The sequence below is a fragment of the Capra hircus genome, chromosome 11 (genome assembly GCF_001704415.2).
Source record: "Capra hircus breed San Clemente chromosome 11, ASM170441v1, whole genome shotgun sequence".
In the NCBI taxonomy this organism is placed as follows: Eukaryota; Metazoa; Chordata; class Mammalia; order Artiodactyla; family Bovidae; genus Capra; species Capra hircus.
In genome coordinates this window covers 102,752,005-102,773,261 of record NC_030818.1, presented here as the reverse complement: position 1 = coordinate 102,773,261, position 21,257 = coordinate 102,752,005, and the positions used below count along the sequence as shown (strand labels likewise).

At 59.7% G+C, this 21,257-nt stretch overlaps 2 protein-coding genes across 2 annotated transcripts; one reads left to right on the top strand and one right to left on the bottom strand.

The window, feature by feature from the left end:
• On the top strand, positions 3,071–7,279 carry SOHLH1 (spermatogenesis and oogenesis specific basic helix-loop-helix 1). The gene is made up of 8 exons (XM_018054742.1): positions 3,071–3,140; positions 3,491–3,628; positions 4,058–4,205; positions 4,674–4,792; positions 4,878–4,975; positions 5,627–5,813; positions 6,254–6,324; positions 6,921–7,279. The coding sequence occupies exons 1-8, from the start codon at positions 3,082–3,084 to the stop codon at positions 7,139–7,141; spliced, it is 1,041 nt and encodes a 346-aa protein (XP_017910231.1). The 5' UTR covers positions 3,071–3,081; the 3' UTR covers positions 7,142–7,279.
• On the bottom strand, positions 17,555–20,737 carry LCN9 (lipocalin 9). The gene is made up of 7 exons (XM_018054791.1): positions 20,402–20,737; positions 20,131–20,267; positions 19,771–19,844; positions 19,414–19,524; positions 19,151–19,252; positions 18,968–19,009; positions 17,555–18,735 (listed from the first exon to the last, which is right to left on the bottom strand). Exons 1-7 carry the CDS (start codon positions 20,495–20,497, stop codon positions 18,716–18,718), a joined length of 582 nt encoding a protein of 193 aa, XP_017910280.1. The 5' UTR covers positions 20,498–20,737; the 3' UTR covers positions 17,555–18,715.

Genomic DNA, 21,257 nt, shown 5'->3' with positions numbered 1-21,257 from the left:
GCCGGGCCGCACCCTGCTGCAGCTCTACCACCCAAGGGAAGAGGCTCAGGAGGCAGAGGGATTGACTGGTGACACCCGCCACAGGCTAACACGGACATCCTGGCTCAGGGTTCTCCCCAACCCCATGCAGAGTCCTGCAGGTACAGCCCCTGGTCTGTCCTGACCCTCAGTGAACCAGGAGCATGGCAAAGACAGAAAGAAGACAGAGAGCAGCAAAGACAGGAGAAGCAAAGACAGACAGGGGAGCAAGAGAGCGGCCTCTGAAAAGAGGGCGAGGGGCTGGGGCGCCAGATGGGGCAGGGGCCACTGAGCCAGCACCACCCGGGCAGCTCTTCTCAAGGCCCCGGGCACCAACCACTCCCCACCCTGGGGCGGTCAGGGCAGGGGCTGCCAGGGCAGGGCTGGGCCTGCTGACTGGGAGGGTGCATGGCAGGTACTTTGTGGTCCTGATGCTTGCGTTGCTCCTGAGACCCCATCTCTTTACTTCCAGGAGATGGCAAGCTTAACACCACGCTTCTCCCGGAGGGGGCACTTGGTGAAGGCATGGATCGCCCCAAAGTCCTCCGGAGGGCAGCGTGCACCCCTAGCCGCCTTACCAGCAGTCTTGCATCCTGGGGGCTTTCCCTGCTCCCTCCCGAGTGGTCTCAGGAGGAGTCCCTGCCTCAGCAGGACTCACGCCAGTGTGTGTCCATCTCACAGACCCCTTGGAGGTGCCCTGCTGGTTGGTCAACGAGATGACTGGCCTGCTTTGTCAGGGATGGGAAACAGACAAGTCTGGTAACATTCCTGACATCAAGGGAAACAAAACACGGCTTCGCTCTGCCATGGAGGAGCCAAGCCCCAAAACACTGGCCGGTCCATCCCTCCCCAGCCGGGAGCAGGGAGCCCACTTGCCCCAGCACTGCCTCAGGGGTCCCTGCACACTCGCAGCCAATATTCTCTGCGGGGTCCACTCCAGCACCACCCTCCCTTGGGCACCGGGAACCCTCCCAGAGCATGGAGCCTGGCTTCTCCTTACACCTCCCATAAACGCCAGGCTCTAGGTGCTAGCAGAACTGACCATCCCCAGCCTTTCTTGGGCTCAGCCCAGAAGCCAGCCTGTGGGCTGAGCGTGACCAGGTCTCCCTGCTCCCAGACTTGACGTCAGGCCCACCCACCTTCTTAGCATAGCCCTCGACTGTGACTTGGGTCCCCTGCCCAGTGCCCTCTTTGTCCCAGGCCCTGGCCTCGGGGCTCCCCCCTCCTCTCCTGCATGGTTCGACACCACAGGCCCTGGGTCACAGCCCCCACCTGTCCTCCACCGTCTGACCTGTGGCCTGGCCTGTGCTGGCCGGCCCCTCCTCCGTGCTGCCTTCAGGCCGTGGAGCTGAGCAGGGCTGGAGAGACAGGCCCAAGCCATCAGCTCTCAGGACCTCTCAGGACCTCCCAGGGCCACATTTCAGCCATCTTCAGGTGTCCCCACGGTCCACAGATCCGCCTGAGGACGCCCTCCTGCAGCCCTCAGCCCCTCCTCAGTTGCAGACAGGTTTCTCGCTTTCCTGGGGCAGAGGCTCTGCTCTGGCCCCTGGCCCTGTCCCAGGACGAGCACCTGGGGTGGATTCCACCCACCGCAGGGACACCTGCCCAGCTCCCTTCTGCTTCCCCTCCTGGGAGATGAGGTCTCCCCGACAGTGGCCTCCCCCAGGAAGGGCCCCGCACGCCCCCAGCAGCCCCCTTCAGCATGAGCTCTGATGTCCTCCCGACTGAAATAAGGACTTAGTATCCTCTTCTCCTGCTACAGGTCCGCCTCCTTGAAAGAGGTGGCGTCTCCACTTTCCCCTCCCTCCCTCCCTTCTTCCATCATCCCTCCACTGGACTTGGTGGGCTGCATACCCAGCACTGGCCCGGCCCCCGGAGATCCAGCGAGAGGAGCACAGGCCTGGAGACCCAGCCACTCACACTTGCGTGTCAGGAGTGGGCAAAGGGAGGTTTGCCCACACCAACCTGCTAGAGACAGCGGCTCCGTGCAGCGAGGCCTGAGCCAAGGCCCCTGTCAGGGCAGGAAAGCCGGAGGGCAGGTGGAGGGCAGGCGGGTGGGCCACAGCCTGGGTGGAAGGGGCAGGAAGGCCAGCCAGCATTCCAGCAAGCCGGAAGCTAGGGAGGGCAGAGAGGGTGGGTGGGATCAGAGGCAGGCATGGGAGGTGTGGGGATGCCCCTGGCTCCTAGGTCGGTGGTGGCACTGGCTTAGGCAGAACCCCCCTGGACAAGGATGAGATTTGGCGTAGGGGCACCTGTGAACCCTGGACCTGCAGGCCCTCAGAGGCAGGTGAAGGCTCTAAGGCTCTCTGCCCATCCTTAACCAGCCAAAGCCCCGCGATCTCTGCTGACCAGCCTCCCGGCTCCTCTTGCATGTAGCTCCCCCAGCCTCTCATCCCTGCCCCCACGGGGGCCCACAAGGATCCTAAAACCTTCCTCTAATCCCCCTGGCCCTGAAGTTCCCTCCTCCGCTCTCAGGTAAGACCAATGCTTCCTGCCACAGAGGCGGTCCTCCCTGCCCACCAGACCCACGTGCCAGCCCAAGAACCCACCTGGGCTCCTTCCCTGGGAAGCTTTGCCCAGTTTGGTCCTCACCCTGATGGACCCCGTCCAGCCCCTACCTCCACCTCAGTCCTTGCCCCTTGCCCCCGGCCCTCCACCCTCAGTTGTGAGATCCTTCAGGGGAGCACCCCAGTTCGGGACTGGCACCTGGGGGTGCCTGCGGTGGGCAGGTGAGAGGACACCCCCCACTCCAGTGGGAAGCTTGGCTGCCCAGCCGGAAGCGGTGGGGGAGGACTGTCCACCTTGGGCACTAACCCAGGCGTGCCTTTCTGGCAATTTCTCCAACAGAGGGCCCTCACGGCAGGAAGGGGCACAGAAGTGGGGCAACGGGGTAGCGGGGGCACAGAGCACGCGGGGGCGGGGCAGGCTCCCTCCGGGCGAGAAGCACGTGGGGGCGGGTAGAACGCACGTGAGGGGGCGGGGCTGGGAGGACGGCGTGCGTGGGGCGGGGCGCAAGTGGCCGGTCCGGGGCCTTGCGGCTCTCTTCCGCAGCTGCGCGCGCTCATGGCGTCCGGGGCTCCTGAGCCCCGCGCTGGGGTTCCGCGAGTTTCCCGGGGATGCAGGTGAGAACTGGGGAGCGGTTTCTGGAGGGGGTCATCTGGGACGCCCTCGCCCAGGGATGCTCGGGGTGGGGGGTGGGGGGCGGGCGGTGGTCCGGCCCGGCTCTTCTTTCCAATTGAAATGAAACTGAGTCCTCGCCCCACCCAGCAGGGCCCGCTTGGGGCCCACCCTGACCCCCGGGTCCTTGAGGGTTGGAGGGGAAGTGGGAGGGGTGCCAAGAGCAGGACCTACAGGGCCGTGTTCCAGGCCCCTGTCCTGAACCCACCCCCTCTAAGACCTTCATCACCGCCTCTGGGCACTAGGCGTTTTCTGGGGTCACAGAGCCCCGCGCTCGTGTCTTTTCTCGCGGCAGTGGTCCTTTCCCATCGAACATCCAGTTCTGCTGCGAGGACCACCCTGCCCAGGGTTCGGGCCAGACCAAGGTGCCTGCGGTGGCGGAGGGTCCCGGCTCCCACCTGCCGCGGAACGTGCTCAGCGAGAGGGAGCGCAGGTGGGGGCCGTCGTGGCGGCCGCGTGGTGGGGGCGGGGGTCCGAGGAGGTCAGGCCTGCGCCCGCCGCCTCATTTCAAACAGCTGTTTGGTAAGGGCCCCCTGTAGCGTGTTCTCAAGGTAAATATAGTCCTCGTGATGGGAGGGCTCCCAGGGGCTACCAGTGCAGCCCTTTCTTTGAGGTGAAGTCCAGGACCACTTGAGATTGTGCATTTGGGACGGTCCCGGCTCCAGGTAGTGGTGGTGGTCTAGGCTTGGTGGTGGTCCGTGGCAGATGCCCTGCTAAGCCTGCAGCTGGGGTCCAGGGCCCCTGAGGCCAGGGCAGTGCTCTGACCTGGTTCCTGAAGGGCTCAAGGCTTCCTGGGGCTGCCCTCTCGTCTCCTGGCCAAGCCAGACATCCCTACAGTTGGGGGTCCCTTCTCTGCAAGCAGGAAGCGGATCTCCTTGAGCTGTGAGCACCTGCGGGGTCTGCTGCCCCGGTTTGACGGCCGGCGGGAGGACATGGCCTCGGTCCTAGAGATGGCAGTGCAGTTCCTCCAGCTGGCAGGCACCCTGGTTCCTGGCTGGAAGCAGCAGGCTGTGAGTCGTCAGTGACCGCCGGGTCGGCCCTCTGTGGAGGAGCCATGGGCGTCTCCCCCCTCCCAGTCCCCCTCTGTCCCCCGGCAGCTCCGACCACCGGGCAGCCTGGCTTCCCTGTGTCCCCGCCCCGCACGCCCAGGGCTGCTGTTTCCAGTAGACACACCTCCATTTGCATATCACACCTCCTCTGGGAACCGGGGGGATGAGCTGCGGTTTCCACTTAGGTGGAAACCTAAGTTTGCCTTTGCCCATGGTGCCAAAGCTGGCCTGGATAAAAGTCCCCCCGCCCCCCCCGGGGGGGCACCAACTTCAGCGTCCCTCCCCCAAGTCCGGAGCACAGGGTCTGTGCTCAGGGTGGATCTCTGTGACCCCAGGCGGGGTGGCCAGGGGCCGACCGCAGCCTGCCTTTCGTGCGGGTTTTCTGGTTGACGGTTTCGGTTGCGTTTCTGCTCTTTTTCTCCGCCTCAGGTTCTCGCTTCTTCCAAGGAGCCGTGGCTCGCGTGGCAGACGGATGTCCTGCAGCTGGCCCTGGCGAGCCAGGCCCCGGCAGGCGCCCCGGACGCCGGCGTGGGAACATCCAGTGTGATGTCAGTGTCCCCGTGGGGCTGGGGGCCGTGGGGGGGTTGCGTGCGGACCACTCAGGCTCTCCTTCTGTCTTTGCGCACCATGCAGTCCTCAGGCCCCCCCGAGCTGTCAGGCCGCGGGTGTGGACGAGGGTGAGGCCCTGTCGGGAGTGGCCGACGTGCTGGACAGGCCGCCGGCCCTGCCTGGTGAGCGTGAGTGGGTCCCCGTCCTCCCCTCGTGCCATCCCCAGCCAGGCCCATGAGGCCGCCACGATGACTGTGTCCCCCTTGTGCTGGACGCCCGGCTGTGGGTGGCTCCCCGGACCGTGACTGCAGCTCCCTGAGTGCCTCAGTCCTGCTGTGGTCAGGGCGGGCAGGAGAGCTGGTGGTGGTTTAGTCGCCGAGTCGTGTCCGACTCTCGCGATGCCATGGACTGTAGCCCTCCAGGCTCTTCTGTCCGTAGGGTTCTCCAGACGAGAATACTGGAGTGGGTTACCGTTTTCTTCTCCAAGCAGACCTGGGCCTCCAGGGAAAGTCGAGAGCTGCACACGGGGCGTGGGGGTGGAGGGGTTACACAGCAGGGTAGATAGAGGTCCTGGAGATAGCGGAGGCGGTGGGGCGTGAGGGTCCTGGGGTCTGAGCCCCACCTGTGTGGCCTGAGGCTGAGCGGCCCCACCCTGCAGGCGGCCTCGCTGGCCCCAGGCTCGGGCGCTTCACCTGTGGACTCTTGTCTTCTGGTTGCTTGTTGGCACCTTGTTCCCGAGTCTCACGCATTCCCTGCGCAGGATGCAATGGGCAGGGGCTGCAGTCTTTTGGGGGTGGTCACTCTGCCTGACCCACTCCTTGCTTCCCTCGTAGAGTCGCCCAGCCTCGTCCCCCAGTCCCCAGGCCCGAGACCCCCCAAGGTCCTGAGGCCATCCCCTCTGTGGCCAGTCCGCTCGCAGCAGCCCCCTTCCCCGCTGGTGAGTGAGGAGACTCGGAGCTGCCTGGGCCAGGCGGGGCCCCCCACTACGGGGGCCGACAAGGCCCTGATGCCAGACTCCAGGTAGGTGCCTGGCCACGTGTGCACAAGCTGCCAAGGCCTCCTCCCAGCACCCCCAACCTGCCCAGACTCGCTGCCTAGGAGGTCTCTGCCCGTCCCATCCTTGCTGTCTGCCCGGATGGCCAGACTCTGCCATGTGGCTTTGTAGTCTGTGTGTATGTGTGTGTCAGGAAACACTCCTGTTTCCCTAATTGTCGTCTGTTTTGGCTGATGGTAAATGAGTTTGTGTTTTGTGAGTTCCACCAGCTGGGGCGTGGGCTGAGAGCTCTTGGGGGGCTGGAGAGGAGCTGGCAGCGGGCTGGGTGGGTGGGTGGGCAGGGTCCGGCGGAAGGGAGGAGCCTGTCAGTAAGCTGCCTTTCAGGGCCCATGCCCTCCTCTCAAGGTGCAAGGCCCAGGGTCCACCTGGGACGATTAGGGTGGGGCTTCCTTCTTGTCCCGTCCAGGTCTGTGTCGGGATGTGATGTGGCAGATGGCGCGTCCTTTCTGCTGACCCCTGGTCCCGACTGGTGGCTGGGTGAGTGGACCATCTCCCCTACTGCCCCCGACCTGGGGCCTGGGTTGGTCCTCAGGCAGGGCTGGGGGCAGGTGGCTGGAACCGTGGGGAGATGGGCCCCAGCTTGCTGAGTGACACCAAGGTTCCAGTGTCTGCGTCTGGGTTCTTGTTCCCTTCTCTGCCAGTGTTTTTGGGGACTACTGGGTCAGGGGGGCGGATGGCAGGTGAGGTGTGTGCTTGTTGGTGGGTGGGCATCTGCGGGTGAGAGCGTGTGAGTGCTGGGTGTTGGTGGTTGCAAGTCGGCTTTGGAGCTTTCCCCCGAGAACCCGTGCCCATAGAGGCACGTGGATTCGGGGTGAGTGGAACGTATGCAAGACCTGGCGTGGAGGGGGTGCACCTCCCTGGTCTGGCCCTCCCAGGGGTCTCGAGCAGGGTCGGCAGGAGTGGGCCCACCCACCTGGTCGGGGGCCCTTCTGAAGATGAGCAGGGGCTTCTTGGTGGGGTGGGACAGATTGGCGGGGGGAAGGGTTGTCATCTTCTCTACGCTGACCCTACCCTGCCCATCCTGGGTCCTGGGTTCCTTGTCTGCTCTGCTGACGTGTCCCATCTGCTTCCAGGGTCCCTGGAGGGCAGAGGCAGCAGCGCCCCTTCTCGGGTGGCCACCAGGAACAGCCCGCTGGACAGGCTCGAGCCGGGCTTCCTGGGAGACTCCGAGTCTAGCCCCCAGGAGGAGCCCCCGGATGGGCCCCTGGAGCCGTGGGGCTCGGATGGGAGCTGCCCCAGCCCGGTCCTGCGGGACGAGGTGGACAGCATCTTCCCCGACTTCTTTGCCTGCTGAGACCAGGGAAACGGGACCTTTTCGGCAGCACGTGCCACATACTCCAGCGGGGTTTTATTCTGGTTTTGGGCTGCAGCTGTGGTCTAATTCCAGTGAAGGCTGGTGGGGCCGTGGGGAGTGGAGGCTGAGTATTAAAGAGGAGAGTGATTTTCCTGGAGGAAGCAAAACTTGTGTGGCTTTTGTGCAATTAATGCGATTCACTGGGCACATGGCACCAGTTCCGTTCATAGTGCAGGCGCCTGCCTGGGTTTTGTTTCTGTGAGGTTCCCGGCCTGTGCGATCTCTAAATAATGGCGCTGGGGCTGGCGGGTGCAGGGGCTCTCTGGATTGAGACTCCTGCGTCTTGGGCCTGCTTCCTGAGAGGTGGGTGTGGGACTCCCTGCCCCTGTGATGCTGGTCCCAGGAGCTCCAGAGACGTCCGTTGGGGAGGCCCGTCTCTGGGCCAGGAGGTGCCAGGGCAGGAGGGACCTCTTAGAGGTGGGGGCCTTGGCTCTCCCCTCACAGGGCCTGTTGGGGGCCTGGGGCAGAGGCTGCCTGGCTTTAACGCCTGGACTCCTAGCTGTTCCCATCCACCCGGGGATCTGGGAAGCACTGGGTTCTGGGAGGAGTGGCCCCCCACCCCGGTGTGGCAGGGTGACCCTGTCCGCGTCCTGCTACCTTCGGCCACTGTGAAGGTGGTGCCAGTCTCTGAGCCAGGCTGGTCAGGCTCACTCCTCCCTGGCCCCTGCATGTCCCTTTCTGGAGACGCTGGGTTCTGGGCCCACCTGGAGGAACCCCATCTGAGCCCTGGGCAGCCTTAATCCAGTGCCCCAGGAGGGAGGGGGAATGGGGCAGGGCTCAGCTCTTTCAGAAGCCCGACTGAAGCCCCAGGGGGACAGGTTGACCCCCCCGACCCTTAGAGGTCCTACTTGTATGCTTCGAAGGTGAGGAATAGGACCCTGCCCCAGGTGGTAGGCAGGGCTGTCCTGTGCTGCCTCGGTCCCATGGCTGGGGGTGGGGGGCTGGGCCTGGTGCTGGGAATGGTCCTGGGTCAGGGTTGACAGCGGTGCCTGGCCTGTCAGGAAGCGTGGCAGGAAGGGCAGCCGTCAGACCCGCGCCTGCCCCAGGGCCTTCCTGTCGGCCCTGGGGCCACACACACAAAGCTGCTGAGTTGAACGCTTTAGACGACCCACTATGCCCACCCGGGGCTGGTGGCTGGGCCCTGGTCTCCCTTGCTGCAGCTGCGAAAAGCACCCCTGCAGTGGGGAGAACCCAGGCCGTTGGCTGGCCTGGTCAAGACTGCTGGAGCCAAGGAGCTGGGTTCCATGAAACGGCTTGCTTTCTGTTCCCTCCGCTCCTCTGGCCCTCGCTGAACCAAATCTGCGAGACTGATAGCATGTCTTGTTGGCTTGCTCTTGTTGGCTGCAATTGCGTGTCTGGGGGTGAGTTTAGAAAACCAGCAAGCCGGTGATTACTGACCAATTCTGCGAGTTGGGGAGGCCTCAGCACAACCCTCCACCTCTCAAGGTGATCCACTCTCCTTCCCCCTACCCCAGGGGGTCCTGGTTGCCTGGCCGCAGGACACAGCAGGCTCTGCCAGGCCCAGCGGGACCCTGGCACCCTAGGGCTGCACCATCTCCCAGGCCCACCCATCCCTCAGCTCGGGCCAGTGCAGCCAGGCCTTGGTGGCAGGCAGCTGGCTGTCCTTGGAGCTGACCAGCCGTCGGCCAGCACCCTTGGTCTACCCTCCCCTGAGCCCGGCTTGCCTCCCCTGCCCCTCTGTGCTGCTCACCCTGCTCCTTGAACTTGGCGGCCACCACGGGTCAGTACTTGCTGGTGTTGTGGTCGAGGTGCCCAGTGCCAACTGGGATTCTCACGCCATCTCTGGTCACAGGTCCTGCCCTGGAGCATGGCCTGCTTGGGGCCTCCCCGCAGAGCTAGGAGGGGGCAGGTTCTGCTGCCCTCCAGGGGCTGGAAGGCTCTGCTTATTGGGGAGGGGGCTGTGGTTCCAGGGTCCCTTGCCCACCACTAGGCTGTGACCTCCTCTTGGCAAGGACACATCCATTTGTGAGGAGGGAACCCTCAAACTCACACTCCAGCGAACACGGGGAGCCCAGCAGCTCTCCTGTTGGGGCGCTCTCTTAGGTTGAACGACAAAGTCTGGTGGGGACCAGCGCGCCTGAGTGAGGCTTAGAGAGGTCGGCGATGGGGAAAGCTGGGAGTGGCCGATGACTCCCGGGAGCCCGAGTGATGGGCCACGTGCGGGGCATCGGGGCTGAGCCTGCTCAGGCCTGTGGAGTGCGATGCCGTGAGGGGGCCCCGAGCCAGCACACCGGCACCGCAGGGGCCGCGGAGGGGCCAGAGTGCCGGGTGCTGGGCTCACCGCATCTCTGCCTTTTTTCCCAGATGTGGGGCGAGGCTTGGTGGGTCACGCGAGGTCGCGCCCGGAGTCCTGGTGGTAGGTCGGGTCCCGGTCACGGTCCCCTCCTCCAGCGCTGCCCTCTCTGTCCTCCCCAGGCCCCAGGATGCTCTCCGCAGGTGGCCAGGGTTCAGCTGGCCGCCTCTGTGTTTCCAGGTCAGGCAGGTCTCCTGACAAGGCCACCGTGCTTCCAGACGTCAGCTCCTGACCACTCTACGTCACATCATCAAACTTGGGGCTCAGCTGACTTTGGGATCTGGGGTCTTATACCCGCTCGCCCAGGTCTGTGCTCAGCGGCCTCCTCCACAGGGGCCCCATGGTGAGAGCACCCCCACCCCCAGAAGGGGTCCCTCCTTAGCCAGGAGCTCCACAACAGTCATGTTGCCCAGGGCCCCGGGCAGGCCCCTTGGCATGGTCACAACAGCTTCCAGAGATGCGAATTTTCTGCAGGAACTAAAGCTCTTGTGGAGGCCGCCTCCTGAAACAGACCTGTCTGAGGCCCCGGCACCCCTGCGTCCTTGCCCACGTGGCAGACAGCTTCCTCTTTGTCCCAGGGCCTAGGTGACCTCAGCCACGTGCGGGCATTCATGTCAAGAGTGCCCAGCTTGCTCAGCCACCACAGACAGCATGGAAGCCCGGGCAGCCCGGAAAATGCCAGCCCGCGGGGAGCTGTTTGATACCACAGCCGGCTCCGCGGCAGCACGGGAGCCGCGCCTGGGCAGGGGGTCAGAAGGAGACCAGCCTGTCCGGGGGCTGGCCGCAGGCCTTCCACGGGTGTTCATCCAAGTGACCCTGCAGGCCCCCCAGCCTGGCGGCCCTGAGGTCCAAACCTGGGGCTCCCTCGGCTCTCCATCTTGCAAGTTGGCAGGACGGAGACTCAGGTGTCCCGCATGCGTCTCATCCAGCCCTGCGTGCTGGCCCCAGGCTGCCCGCTCGCCCCGGCCCGTGCATGAGGCTGGTCTTGTGTCTGCATGCAGCTCCCCCTTAGTGGGTTGTTTCCAGAGGGGCTGGTCCGTCCGCGTTGCTCACGTCCTCCCAGAAAGAAGTCTTTGGTTGCCTTGGATCTTGCTGTGTCCTCCAGTGGTGTGTGTGTGAGTATGGCAAGCGTGCAGGTGGCCGAGCCACTGACCCATTGGACCTTAGACCAGGAAGTGAAGACCTGGCTTTTGCATAGAGACGCCTGCCACCAAGGTGCGTGCGGCTGCCCGGAGCCCCCGGTGCGGCTGTTGGAATGGCTCTTATACTTCCATTTTCATTTTAGATGTATTTGAAATTCACAAAAGCCATATCACAGGGCATATCTTTTTGTGTCTAGTTATTCTGTGTGGAATATGTGAGATTCATCCACATTACTATTAAATTAATTTTCATTATGATATGACATACCTAACAGAGTTTACAGTCTCAACCACTTTTTAAATATGTATAATGTATTTTTAAATTGGAGTATAATTGCCTTACGATGAAGGTTGCAGTTCTAGGGTATCAGGCACACTCACATCATTGTGTAACCATCACCACATCTGTCTCCAGGACTTTCTTATCTCCCCAGAACTTTCTTATCTCCTCAGACTGACCCTCTGTCCCCACAAAAAACTGTCTCTTCTCTCTTCCCCCAGCCGCAGGGCCCCGCCATCTGCACTCTGTCTCGATGGATTTGACTCCTCTAGGGACCTCTTGGACTGCAAGGAATTCCAACCAGTCAATCCGAAAGGAAGTCAGTCCTGAATGTTCATTGGAAGCAGTGATGCTGAAGCTGAAACTCCAATACTTTGGCCACCTGATGCTCATTTGAAAAGACCCTGATGCTGGGAGAGATTAAAGGCAGGAGGAGAAGAGAATGACAGAGGATGAGATGGTTGGATATCATTACCAACTCGATGGACGTGAGTTTGGGTAAACTTTGGCAGTTGGTGATGGACAGGGAGGCCTGGCATGCTGCTGTCCATGGGGTTGCAAAGAGTCAGACACGACTAGGCGACTAAACTGAACTGAGGGGCCTCTTACAGGCCCTAGTGGCTCAGATGGTAAAGAAGCCTGTGTCAGAATTTCTCACTTTTTATGTCTGAATGATATTCCATTGTGAATATGTTATGAACAAATGGTGTTATATGCGACATTGGTTCACCTGTTTATCTGTCTGTGGACATCTGGGTTGTTTCAGCCTTTTGGTTGGTGTGACTAGTGCTGCTATGAACCTGGATGTGCAAATATCTTTTTGGGTTCCTGCTTTCCATTATTTTGGGTATGTACTCAGATATGCAATAGCTGGATCAAATAAAAACTCTTGTGTTTCTTTGTGAAACTGCCATATTGCGTCCCGCGGTGGCTGCGCTATTTTTCGCTCCCTCTGACAAATGAGGGTTCTCGTTTTCTCCACGTTGTCATCAACACTTGTTTCGTCTGCTTTTATAACAGCCGCCCTAATGGGTATGAAGTGATAGCACATTGTAGTTTTGGTTTCAATTTCCATAATAATTATTGATCTTGACCTTTTTTAAGTACTTATTGGCCATTTGTATATCTCCTTGGGGAAAATGTCTATTCAAGTCCTTTGCCCATTTTTAAATGTTGCTGTTGCTGTTATTGAGTTGTAAAAGACCTTTATGTATTCTGGATATTAGTCTCTTATCAGATACAGAATTTGCGAAAATTGTCTCCCATTCTGTGTTGCCTTTTTAACATAGTTCAGGGTGTTGTTTTTTTTTTTCTATTATCTGTGCTTTTGGTTTCATATTCAAGAAATCTTGGCGTGATCCAAAGTTAGGAAGCTCTCCCCTACATTTAGCACAGTGTGCAGCAGCGTGAAAGTGCTTAGTGTCACGGAGCCGTCCAGTTAAAAGTGGCGAGATGGTAAGAGCTTTACAGTTTAGCTCTTACATTTGAGCCGTTTCGAGGTAACTTTTGTATGTATGTAAGGTAAGGGTCCACCTTCATCCTTTTGCGTGTGGAGATCCAGTTCTCCCAACACTGTTTGTTGAAATGACTGTTCTTTCCCTATTGAGTGGTCTTGGCCCCCTGATCAAAAATCATTTGACCATAAAAGTGAGGGTTTAGTTCTGACCCCTCTGTCTACTGATTGCTCCGTAATCTGTCTTTATGCCAGTGCCACACTGTTTTGATGACTGTAACTTTGTAGTAGGTTTTGGAATCAGGAAGTGTGAGTCTTCCACTTTGCCCTGCTTTCCAAGGTTGTTCTGGCTACTTGGCATCCCTGGAGTTCCCATAAGAATTTTTAAGTGGGCTTTTCTATTTCTTAGGATCCATATGAGTTTTAAAATGGTTTTTTCTATTTCTGAAAAAAAGAAAAAGAAACTTTAGGATTTTGATAGGGGTTGCAATGAACTGTTGATGGCTTGGGTGTAACTGACATCTTCACAATGTTAAGTCTTCCAATCCACAAACCTAGAATGTATTTCCATTTATTTGCATCTTTAATTTCTTTCAGCAGTGGTTTTCAGTGCCCTAGTGTTTGTCTCCTTGGTTAAGTTTATTTCTAAGTATTTCATTCTTGATGCTATTGTAAATGGAATTGTCTTCACAGTTAAAGTTTCCTTTGCAAATTCTGTTTATTGTCAGTGTACAGAAATATAGCAGATTTTTATCTGCTGACTTTGTGCCCTGCAAGTTTGCTGAATTCTTTTCTTAGTACTCACATGTTTTTTGGTAGGATCTTTAAGGCGTCTCTCCATATAAGATTATGTTATCTGCAGACAGGTAATTTTATGTCTTCCTTTCCAGTGTGGACGGCGTTCGTGGCTGTACCCACGTTACTCTTCGCCACGCAGAGCTGTGGTTGGCGCATCCTCACTGCTGAGCAGCACTCCCGTGCTGTTCCTCGGATCATGGTGCTGTCGGTGGGCGTTCGGCTTCCTTATGGCTTTTGACTCTCGCCCGTGGAAGTCCTCTGTTGCTGTTCAGTTGCACAGTCATGTCCAGCTCTTTGCAGCCCATGGACTGCAGCATGCCAGGCTTCCCTGTCTTTCTCCATCTTCCTGAGTTTGCTCAAATTAATGTCCACTGAGTCAGTGATGCCATCCAGCCATCTCATCCTCTGTCACTGCCTTCTCCTCCTGCCCTCAACCTGGAAGTTCTTTAGTGACTTAACAATTCCGTTTATTTGGGGTCCAAAGACTGAATATTTAGTATTGCATACTAAACAAACCTTCAACACTAAAGGAATGACTGGACAGTTAATGAAATATTTAAAGAGTAGACTCGCTGGATCCTGAGCAGGTGTGCTTCTATTCAAAACTACAAAAACGTGCCCAGAGTGGATGTGCCAGTTGGTGTCCCCAAGACAACACTCCAGAATGCTCACTTTGCACCCTTGCAGAGACTGCGTGAGTCAGCCGTTAATTTCAGCTGTTCCAGTGGGTGTGACGTTGGAGGACACCTTGGCTTGGACTAACCTCTCTGGTGACTAATGACGGCAGGCACCTTCTCACGGGCGTGTTGGCCATTCGTCTGCCTCCTGTTGTGAAGTGTCTGTTCCCACTTGCTGCCCGATTTTAAACTGGGTTGTTTGTTTTTTTGCTGTTGGCTTTGTAGCAAGGCCTTCAGAGAGGCCTCTGGAGCCTCACTCCCGGATTCCAGCTTGTGGCCCTGGGCGATGGGTGAGAGCTGGCGGCCTCCATCGCGGGGCTCTGTTCCTTGGAGGACGCTTCCTGGGTTAGAACTCTGGCTCGAGGTCTGTTTACTCTATCGGTGCTTCCCAGGGACGGTTTCTCATCCTCCGTCCTCTGTCATTTCAGAGGAAAAGCAAAGCCAGAGTTTCCTGCATGATGCTACCTTTGAGTTTCAGCGGGCCTGACAGTGGTTTGCATTGCTTGGAGTCTGTCGAGTATCTAGAACCCAAACATTGTCTTTCATCAAGTTTGGGTTTTTGCTTTTCCATCATTTCTTACAATGTTCTGGTTGTTTCCCTGCGGTGTGCATGTCACTCCCTCCTCTCCACAAAGCTCCAGCTCGGTACACATCAGGCCTTTGGATCCTGCTTGTGGTTGCTGCCATGCTCTTCATTTTTGCAAAAACGATTTCTCTGTTTGACTGTGCTGGGTCTCAGTTGCAGCACGTGGAATCTTTCGTTCTGAGCATGTAAACTCTTTGCTGTGGCATGGGACGTCTAGATTCCTGACCAGGGATCGAACCTAGGCCTTTCCAGTCAGCCCTCTTTCTAGCAGCCATGTCTGCAGGGCGGTGTCCGGAGCTCAGGTGTGGCCCGGGGCTGCTGGCCTCTATTTCCTGGCCTCTCTCCCCTGCCTCGGGGCTTTGTGGCGCCTTCTGTACCCGCAGACCCGCCCACTCGGGCCTGGCACTCTGCACCCTGCTCCTGCTCAGCCAGAGGCCCCGTCAGGCCGGATCCGAGTCTGGACAAAGCCCACTGGAGGGTCCTTCCTCCTGCCCCCTGCTGCCTGAGGCCAAGAGAGAAGGCTGCTCCCTTCCGGAGAGGAAAGGTGTGGGGGATCGGGGATGAAAGAGCTGCATGCCTGGGTGCCTCTTGCCGGGCTGGGCGGGAGGGCTCAGCCGTCCTCCCTTCCTGTCCTCCCCCGGCCAGCCCTGCGGTCTGACCTGCCACACTCCACCAGCCCCTGGGGCTGCCTCCACCCTGGAGTCTGCCCACGCCTGCACTGGACTGGCAGAGTCCCGTCCAGGAGTGATTCACAAGGCTCAGTGGGCGTGGGTCCCGGGGACCCCTGCTCACAAGTCCAGGAAGCTCAGGATGTCAATGCTCCCTGCCCCTGCCGGACCCAGCCTCCAAAACTGCCGCTGGCGTCCCCTCCAACGCTCTGGGTGCTTGACTCTGGCCCAGCTGCCTTGGCGATGGGCACCTTCAGGTGGGGCCACGTAGGGCAGGACGGGGGGCTGTCAGGGCTACCATCGTCCTTCTCTCCTGAAAAGAAAACCTTTCACGTCCTAACAGGTAGGATGAATGTGGATGCTGAGCAGAACATTCCTGTTTAAGACCCCACTGGCGCTCTGGGGCAACCGGGTGTCTTTTCTACGTACTGTCCTCAAGCCTCTTCATACTGTTCAAGGGGACGACAGAGAATGAGATGGCTGGATGGCATCACCGATTCAATGGACATGAATTTGAGCAAGCTCCGGGAGATGGTGATGGACAGGGAAGCCTGGTGTGCTGCCGTCCGTGGGGTCGCAAAGAGTCGGACACGACTGAGTGACTGAACTGAACCATCTTCAATTAACTTACTTAGTTTTTTAAAAATTGCAGTATAGTGTATTTATAGTGTTTCAGGTGGACAGCAACCTGATTCAGTTATATATATATTTTTTTCAGTTTTTTTATTATAGGTTTTTATAAGGTGTTGAATATAGTTTCCTCTGCTATACAGTAGGTCCTAGTTATTATCTGTCTTATATATGCAGCCAATATAAGTCAGTCGTGCCTGACTCTTTGTGACCCCATGGACCATAGCCCACCAGACTCTTCTGTCCATGGGATTCTCCAGGCAGGAATGCTGGAGTGGGTTGCCACGCCCTCCTCCAGGGGATCTTCCCAACCCAGGGATTGAACCCATGTCTGTTATATATAGTTGCTGGAGAAGGAAATGGCAACGCAATCCAGTGTTCTTGCCCAGAATTCCCCATGGACAGAGGAGCCTGGTGGACTACAGACCGTGGAGTCACAAAGAATTGGACGTGACTTAGCCGCGGGGCAGCAGCATGTATAGTTGTGTGTCTATCTTAATCCCAAACTGCTAAATTATGTGCCCCACTTTCCCCTTCGGTAACCACAAGTTTGTTTTCTATGTCTGTGAGTCTATTTCTCTTTTGTAAATAAGTTCGTTTGTTTTTTCAGATTCCACAAGAGATATATGACATTTATCTTTTTCTTACTTCACCTAGGATGGTAATCTCTAGGTCCATCCATCTCGCTGCAGATGGCATTATGTCATTCTTTTTAATGGCTAAATAGGTATCCCCTTGCGTGTGTGTGCGCCTTGTTTACCCATCCCCCCGCAGGTGGACATTTAGGTCGCCTCCATGCGTTGGCTGCTGTAAAGAGTGAGGCGGTGAACGCTGGGGTGCGTGTGTCTTTTCAAGTTAGAGTTTCCTCCGGATATTCACCCCTGTGCTCTGACCGTGGACTGTGGGCTCCAACTTCGCTGCCCGCTGCACCTGTTTCCTTCCACCTGGGGGTCTCTGGGTTTGCTTTGGGCAGTGGGCAGCCCCAGTCCCACACAGAGCCTGGCTCAGACAGCCAGCAGCTTGGGGACACCCTACTCTGGGCTCAGCTCCCCTCTGAGCCTCCTTCGGGAGCAGATGCTGCTTCCCTGTGGTCCAGAGTCTTGAGCCCCAACCCAAGCGTCCCTCTGGGCTGCCCCAGTTCTCCCTAGACACCAGCTTTCCACACCAGCAGGCCCCAGCCGCGTGGGCAGCTTCCTGCGTGTCCCTTGCCATGGTCCAACAGGCTGGAGTGGGGTTCCACATAGGGAGCCGGAGGCCGGGCTCGTGAGCGTGTGGGCTGCCCCAGGCTCCAGGCCATCCAGATGGAGTCTCCTTGTCCTGCCTTTGGCTCCTGAGGAAGGGACTCAAAGCTCTCTATCCCCTCCGCCTGGGGCCCGTCCCCAGGGCAGCTGACTCAGCGACTGAAGACAGTGGTGCTGGGCGGGGTGGGTTTCCTGGTCCTCCTCGCAGCCCTGGCCCCCATCTGCGAGGTTTCCAGGGCAGCAGGCTATGCTCCTCTGCAGAGGGAGGGATGGGGCTGACTCCTCCTCCCCCTGGGGGGGTGCCCCCCGCCCCGCCCCGGCCTTGCAGCTCCCCCCTTGAGCTGCACTGCAGGCAGGTAGGGGGTTGGCAAGCACACGGGGGTAGTCTGGTCCCTATTCAAAGGGCAGGCTGGGGGGGCGGAGGGAACCCTGGTTTGGGGGCAGGGGCCCTTGGGGTGGTGAGGGCTGGGCCTCGGTGAGGCCAAGGCTGGCGGGAAGCGCCCCGGGCCCTGGGGAGGGGAGGAGCCTAGTGACGTTTTCTGGGTAGGAAGGACAAACTCTGTCTCTCTCTTTAACCTTTTATTTTGCGAGCACTGGAGATTCACAGGCAGGTGTGAGAACAATGCAGAGAGCTCCCAGTCCCCCTCATCCACTCTCCTGATGCCGACCTCCTGCAGGGCCGCGGGGCAGCGCGCTGTCCCCACCCATGCTGGGGTGGCTACCACCCACCCTTGCAGATGCTCTGTCCTTCCTGCCCGGCACCCGTGTCCGCAGCCGCCCAGAGCCTCCGGCCCCGTGAGAGCCTGCCCTCCTCCAGGGCCCCTCCCGCCGCTGCCCCCTGAGATGGCTGCGGTTTTGTCACTGGGAGACCAAGCCTTGGAGGTGGGTTGCTTTCACTCGACCTGACTCCCTGGAGGCCCGTCGCCTGCGTGGTCTCTGGTGTGAGGCTCGACCACAGTTTGTTCGGCTGCCGGCCTGCAGGGAGCCTGCGGCTGTCATAACTGGGGGACGCTGGGCAGAGCTGCCCAGAGGTCGTGGTGTGGACATGATCTCAACGCCTCTCGGGGGGCTGCCCAGTGGACAGTCAACTTTTAACCCATGAAGCAACTGTGGGCTGCTCAGGACCCCCCAGTGAACTCACCAAGAGGTGGGGTGAGGGCAGGGGTCACTGGTATCAGAGGGAAGGGAGTAGAGAGGTGCATGGCCTGGTTGATGACCTTGGGGACCCCTCCCCTCCAAACCTCGCAGACCCTCATCAGAGGGGCCTGCAGGCCCCTGCTTCTCAGAAGAGACGCTCTGGCGGGCCAGTCCCTGCAGGAAGAGGGGGTGAGCTTACAGGGGCCAGGCCGGATCCTGAGAGGGGAGGTCAGCTGGAGAAGGAGCCTTTGTGTGGTGGACAGTCCCCCCAACCCTAACAATACATCTGCCCTCAGATCTCAGTGTCCGGAACCTGGGAATGGGATCTTGTTTAGGGAAGAGCTCTCTGCGGAGGGGATGAGGGGGAGGATCTTGAGATGAGGTTGTCCTGCAGAAGGCCGGTGGTCCTTGCTCCAACAACGTGTCCTCAAATGAGACCGAAGGAGAGAGACACGGACCCAGAGGAGGAGCAGTGCGACCGGGAGCTGAGACTGCGTAATGCGGCCACGGGCCCGGGGAACTGGGAGAGCAGGAGGGACCCTCCCTTGGAGCCTCCAGAGGGAGCTCAGCCTTGCTCACACCTGGATTTCAGCCGGTGGGCTCCAGAACTGCAAGAAGATGAACTGCGCTTTTTGGGGCCCGGTTTGCAGTCCAGCTTTACAGCCACCCCAGACCTGGAAGCAGGCATGTTTGCCGAGCCCCCACCACCCCAGGAGGCTCCCCGTTTGGGGGGCAGGATGAACCCCGCATGCAGGGTGAGGGATGGGCTTGGAGAGGGGACCCCCACAGTCCCTCCGGCTTCTTCTGCCACCCGGCCAGCCCCCAGCTGAGCTCACGCACCGGAAGGCCTGGATGGGTACCTTGACCTTGCGTAACAGGGATCTGAGAAGACAGTCAGACTCTCAGACAGGGACTGCCTGAGGTCCCTGCCCCACCCCAGGCCCTGGGCTCCCATCCCCACCCCCCGTGCCCTTGAGCGCCTTGCCGGCCCAGGCTGCTGGCGTGGGAGGCCCTGACGCCTACCCTGGTTGCTGAAGCGGATGATCTTTTCTGGGCCAAGTCCGTGTGATTTGCAGGCTTTGTCGAATCTGTCCAGGAAGCTGGACTTCAGCTCTGGGAACCGTCCTGTGGACAGAAGTTTGGGGCCGTGTGGGGAGGGGAGGCGAGGGGAAGGAGGGGCAGGTGTGGGGCACCTGGACGAGGGGGGCCCCTGCCCCACGATGCCACGGGCTGCTGTAGGGGTGGCCTGGCCAGCCCCGCACCTCCCCGGGGACGGGCCGCAGTACCGTAGAGCGCCAGCACTTGTGAGGCCGTCCCGTTCCTGGAGCTCTGCATGTGCAAGATGACGTAACGCTGGTAGTCGGCCTCCAGGATCCGCAGGCTGTTCTCCCCCAGGTCTGCGCAGAAGCTCTGCTCAGGGCCTGCAGCCCCTGGGGCCCGCGCCATGGATTCTCGAGGGTGCAGGGGCCGGCGGGGGCCCCTGATGCTCTAGAGCTCCCCATGCGCGCACCCCCGCTGGCCCTCCTGCCGCCTTTACAGGCCAGGCCCACCCCTCTTGCTTTGGGGTCAGCTGTCAGGGGGTCCCATAAACTCCTAAATCGGGGCTCACCTGGAGTGGGGCTGTCAGACAAGGGTCCACTTACAGTTGATGGTGTATTCCCCGTTCTTGCCTGTTTTGCCGCAGACCATGGCCACATCCGTGCACTCTGCATGCAACCTGGAGCCCAGTGGGTGATGCTCACAGCGCAACCCTACCCAATCGCATGTGACCAGCGCCCCTCACCCCTCCCCGCCCCTTCACCGTGTCCCCTGAACCCCTGCCCCAGCCTCAGCACTCTGCTGCCCACCACCTGGTGCCCCCTGCCCCACATACAGCGCCCCCTCACCCCCAGCTTGGTCAGACACTGATCCACATGGATGTGGGCGGGGGTGAGACTGCAGCGGGGCAGGGTGGGCGGGGGCCTCCATGCTCCCCAGTTCCGGAGGATGGGGGCAACACTCACATGAAGTGGAAACTGAGCTTGAGACCACTGTCCTCTACGACTTGAATGCTCTCTATGAAGATCCTCAGGTCTCCGTCCTCCTCTATCCGCTTCCTGTTGTCTGCGGCCATGGAGATGGAGTACCAGGTCCCAGAGACCTGGAGGGCAGAGGCCGCGGTGGGTGCGGGCGTCCTCACTTCTTGGTGCCTGCTCCCTCCTGGAGCTAGGCCCTGGGCATGCGGCTCCCACCCAGCATCCAGACCCCCGGGGAGGGCTCGAACCGCAGCCCCACCTTGGAAACATCATAGTTCCTCTGCACGATGCGCCGGGGGTTGAAATCCTGGGCGCAGACCAGGCCCAGCCCCAGGCTCAGCAGAAGCAGTGCCATGCCCTCCGGTGGGTAGGCACCCGGCCTGCCTGCTGCCTGCAGCCTTTATTCACCTCCCTGTGCTGTGGCTTCCGGCCCCAGCTCTTCTGCGTCCTCTGCACAGGCCTCTGCTTACTGGGAACTCGGCCAAAAGCCGCTGCGGCCGCCCCCGTCCTCCGCAGGCGATGGCTGGCTCTGGCTGCCGCCCAGATGGGGGCCTGGCTGGGTCTGAAGTCTCAAAGGGAAGTGGGGACAGGCTGGTGTCTTGGCCTGAAGCCCCACCAGCCACAGAGGTGGGTGGCACCGGGGCCTATCCGAGCCTTTGGATGCAAGTGGCAGAGGACGGCACCCCTTCCAGCCCAGCCTGGCCTGGGTGCTCTGATTTCAGAGCACTGAGTGGTCCTGGCAGCCACACGTGCAGGTCAGGGTCCTAAGCTTCCATGGACAGGTCCTCACTCCCCTGGTGCATCCAGGCACAAGGCGGGCTGGTGGTCAGGGTACAGGCTGAGCTGGACCAACTGGGGCATCAGATGCTAAGTCCTATTTTAGAGAACAGACACGGTATATGTGTTGATAGAATTTTGTTTTTTATTGAGCACCTGCTGTGTCTAGGCTCTAGGGTTAGAGTGAAGCACCCAGTCTCAGGAGGTGCCTCTAGTCCACGAGCCAGATTCCTGGAGGCCAGGCCGGGAGGCACTTTTTCACAGAAAAAGCAGCCCCCGGGGTCTGGTTGGAAGGTCACAGGCTCTGTCATGGAGGACGGCTGTGGCCACAGCACAGC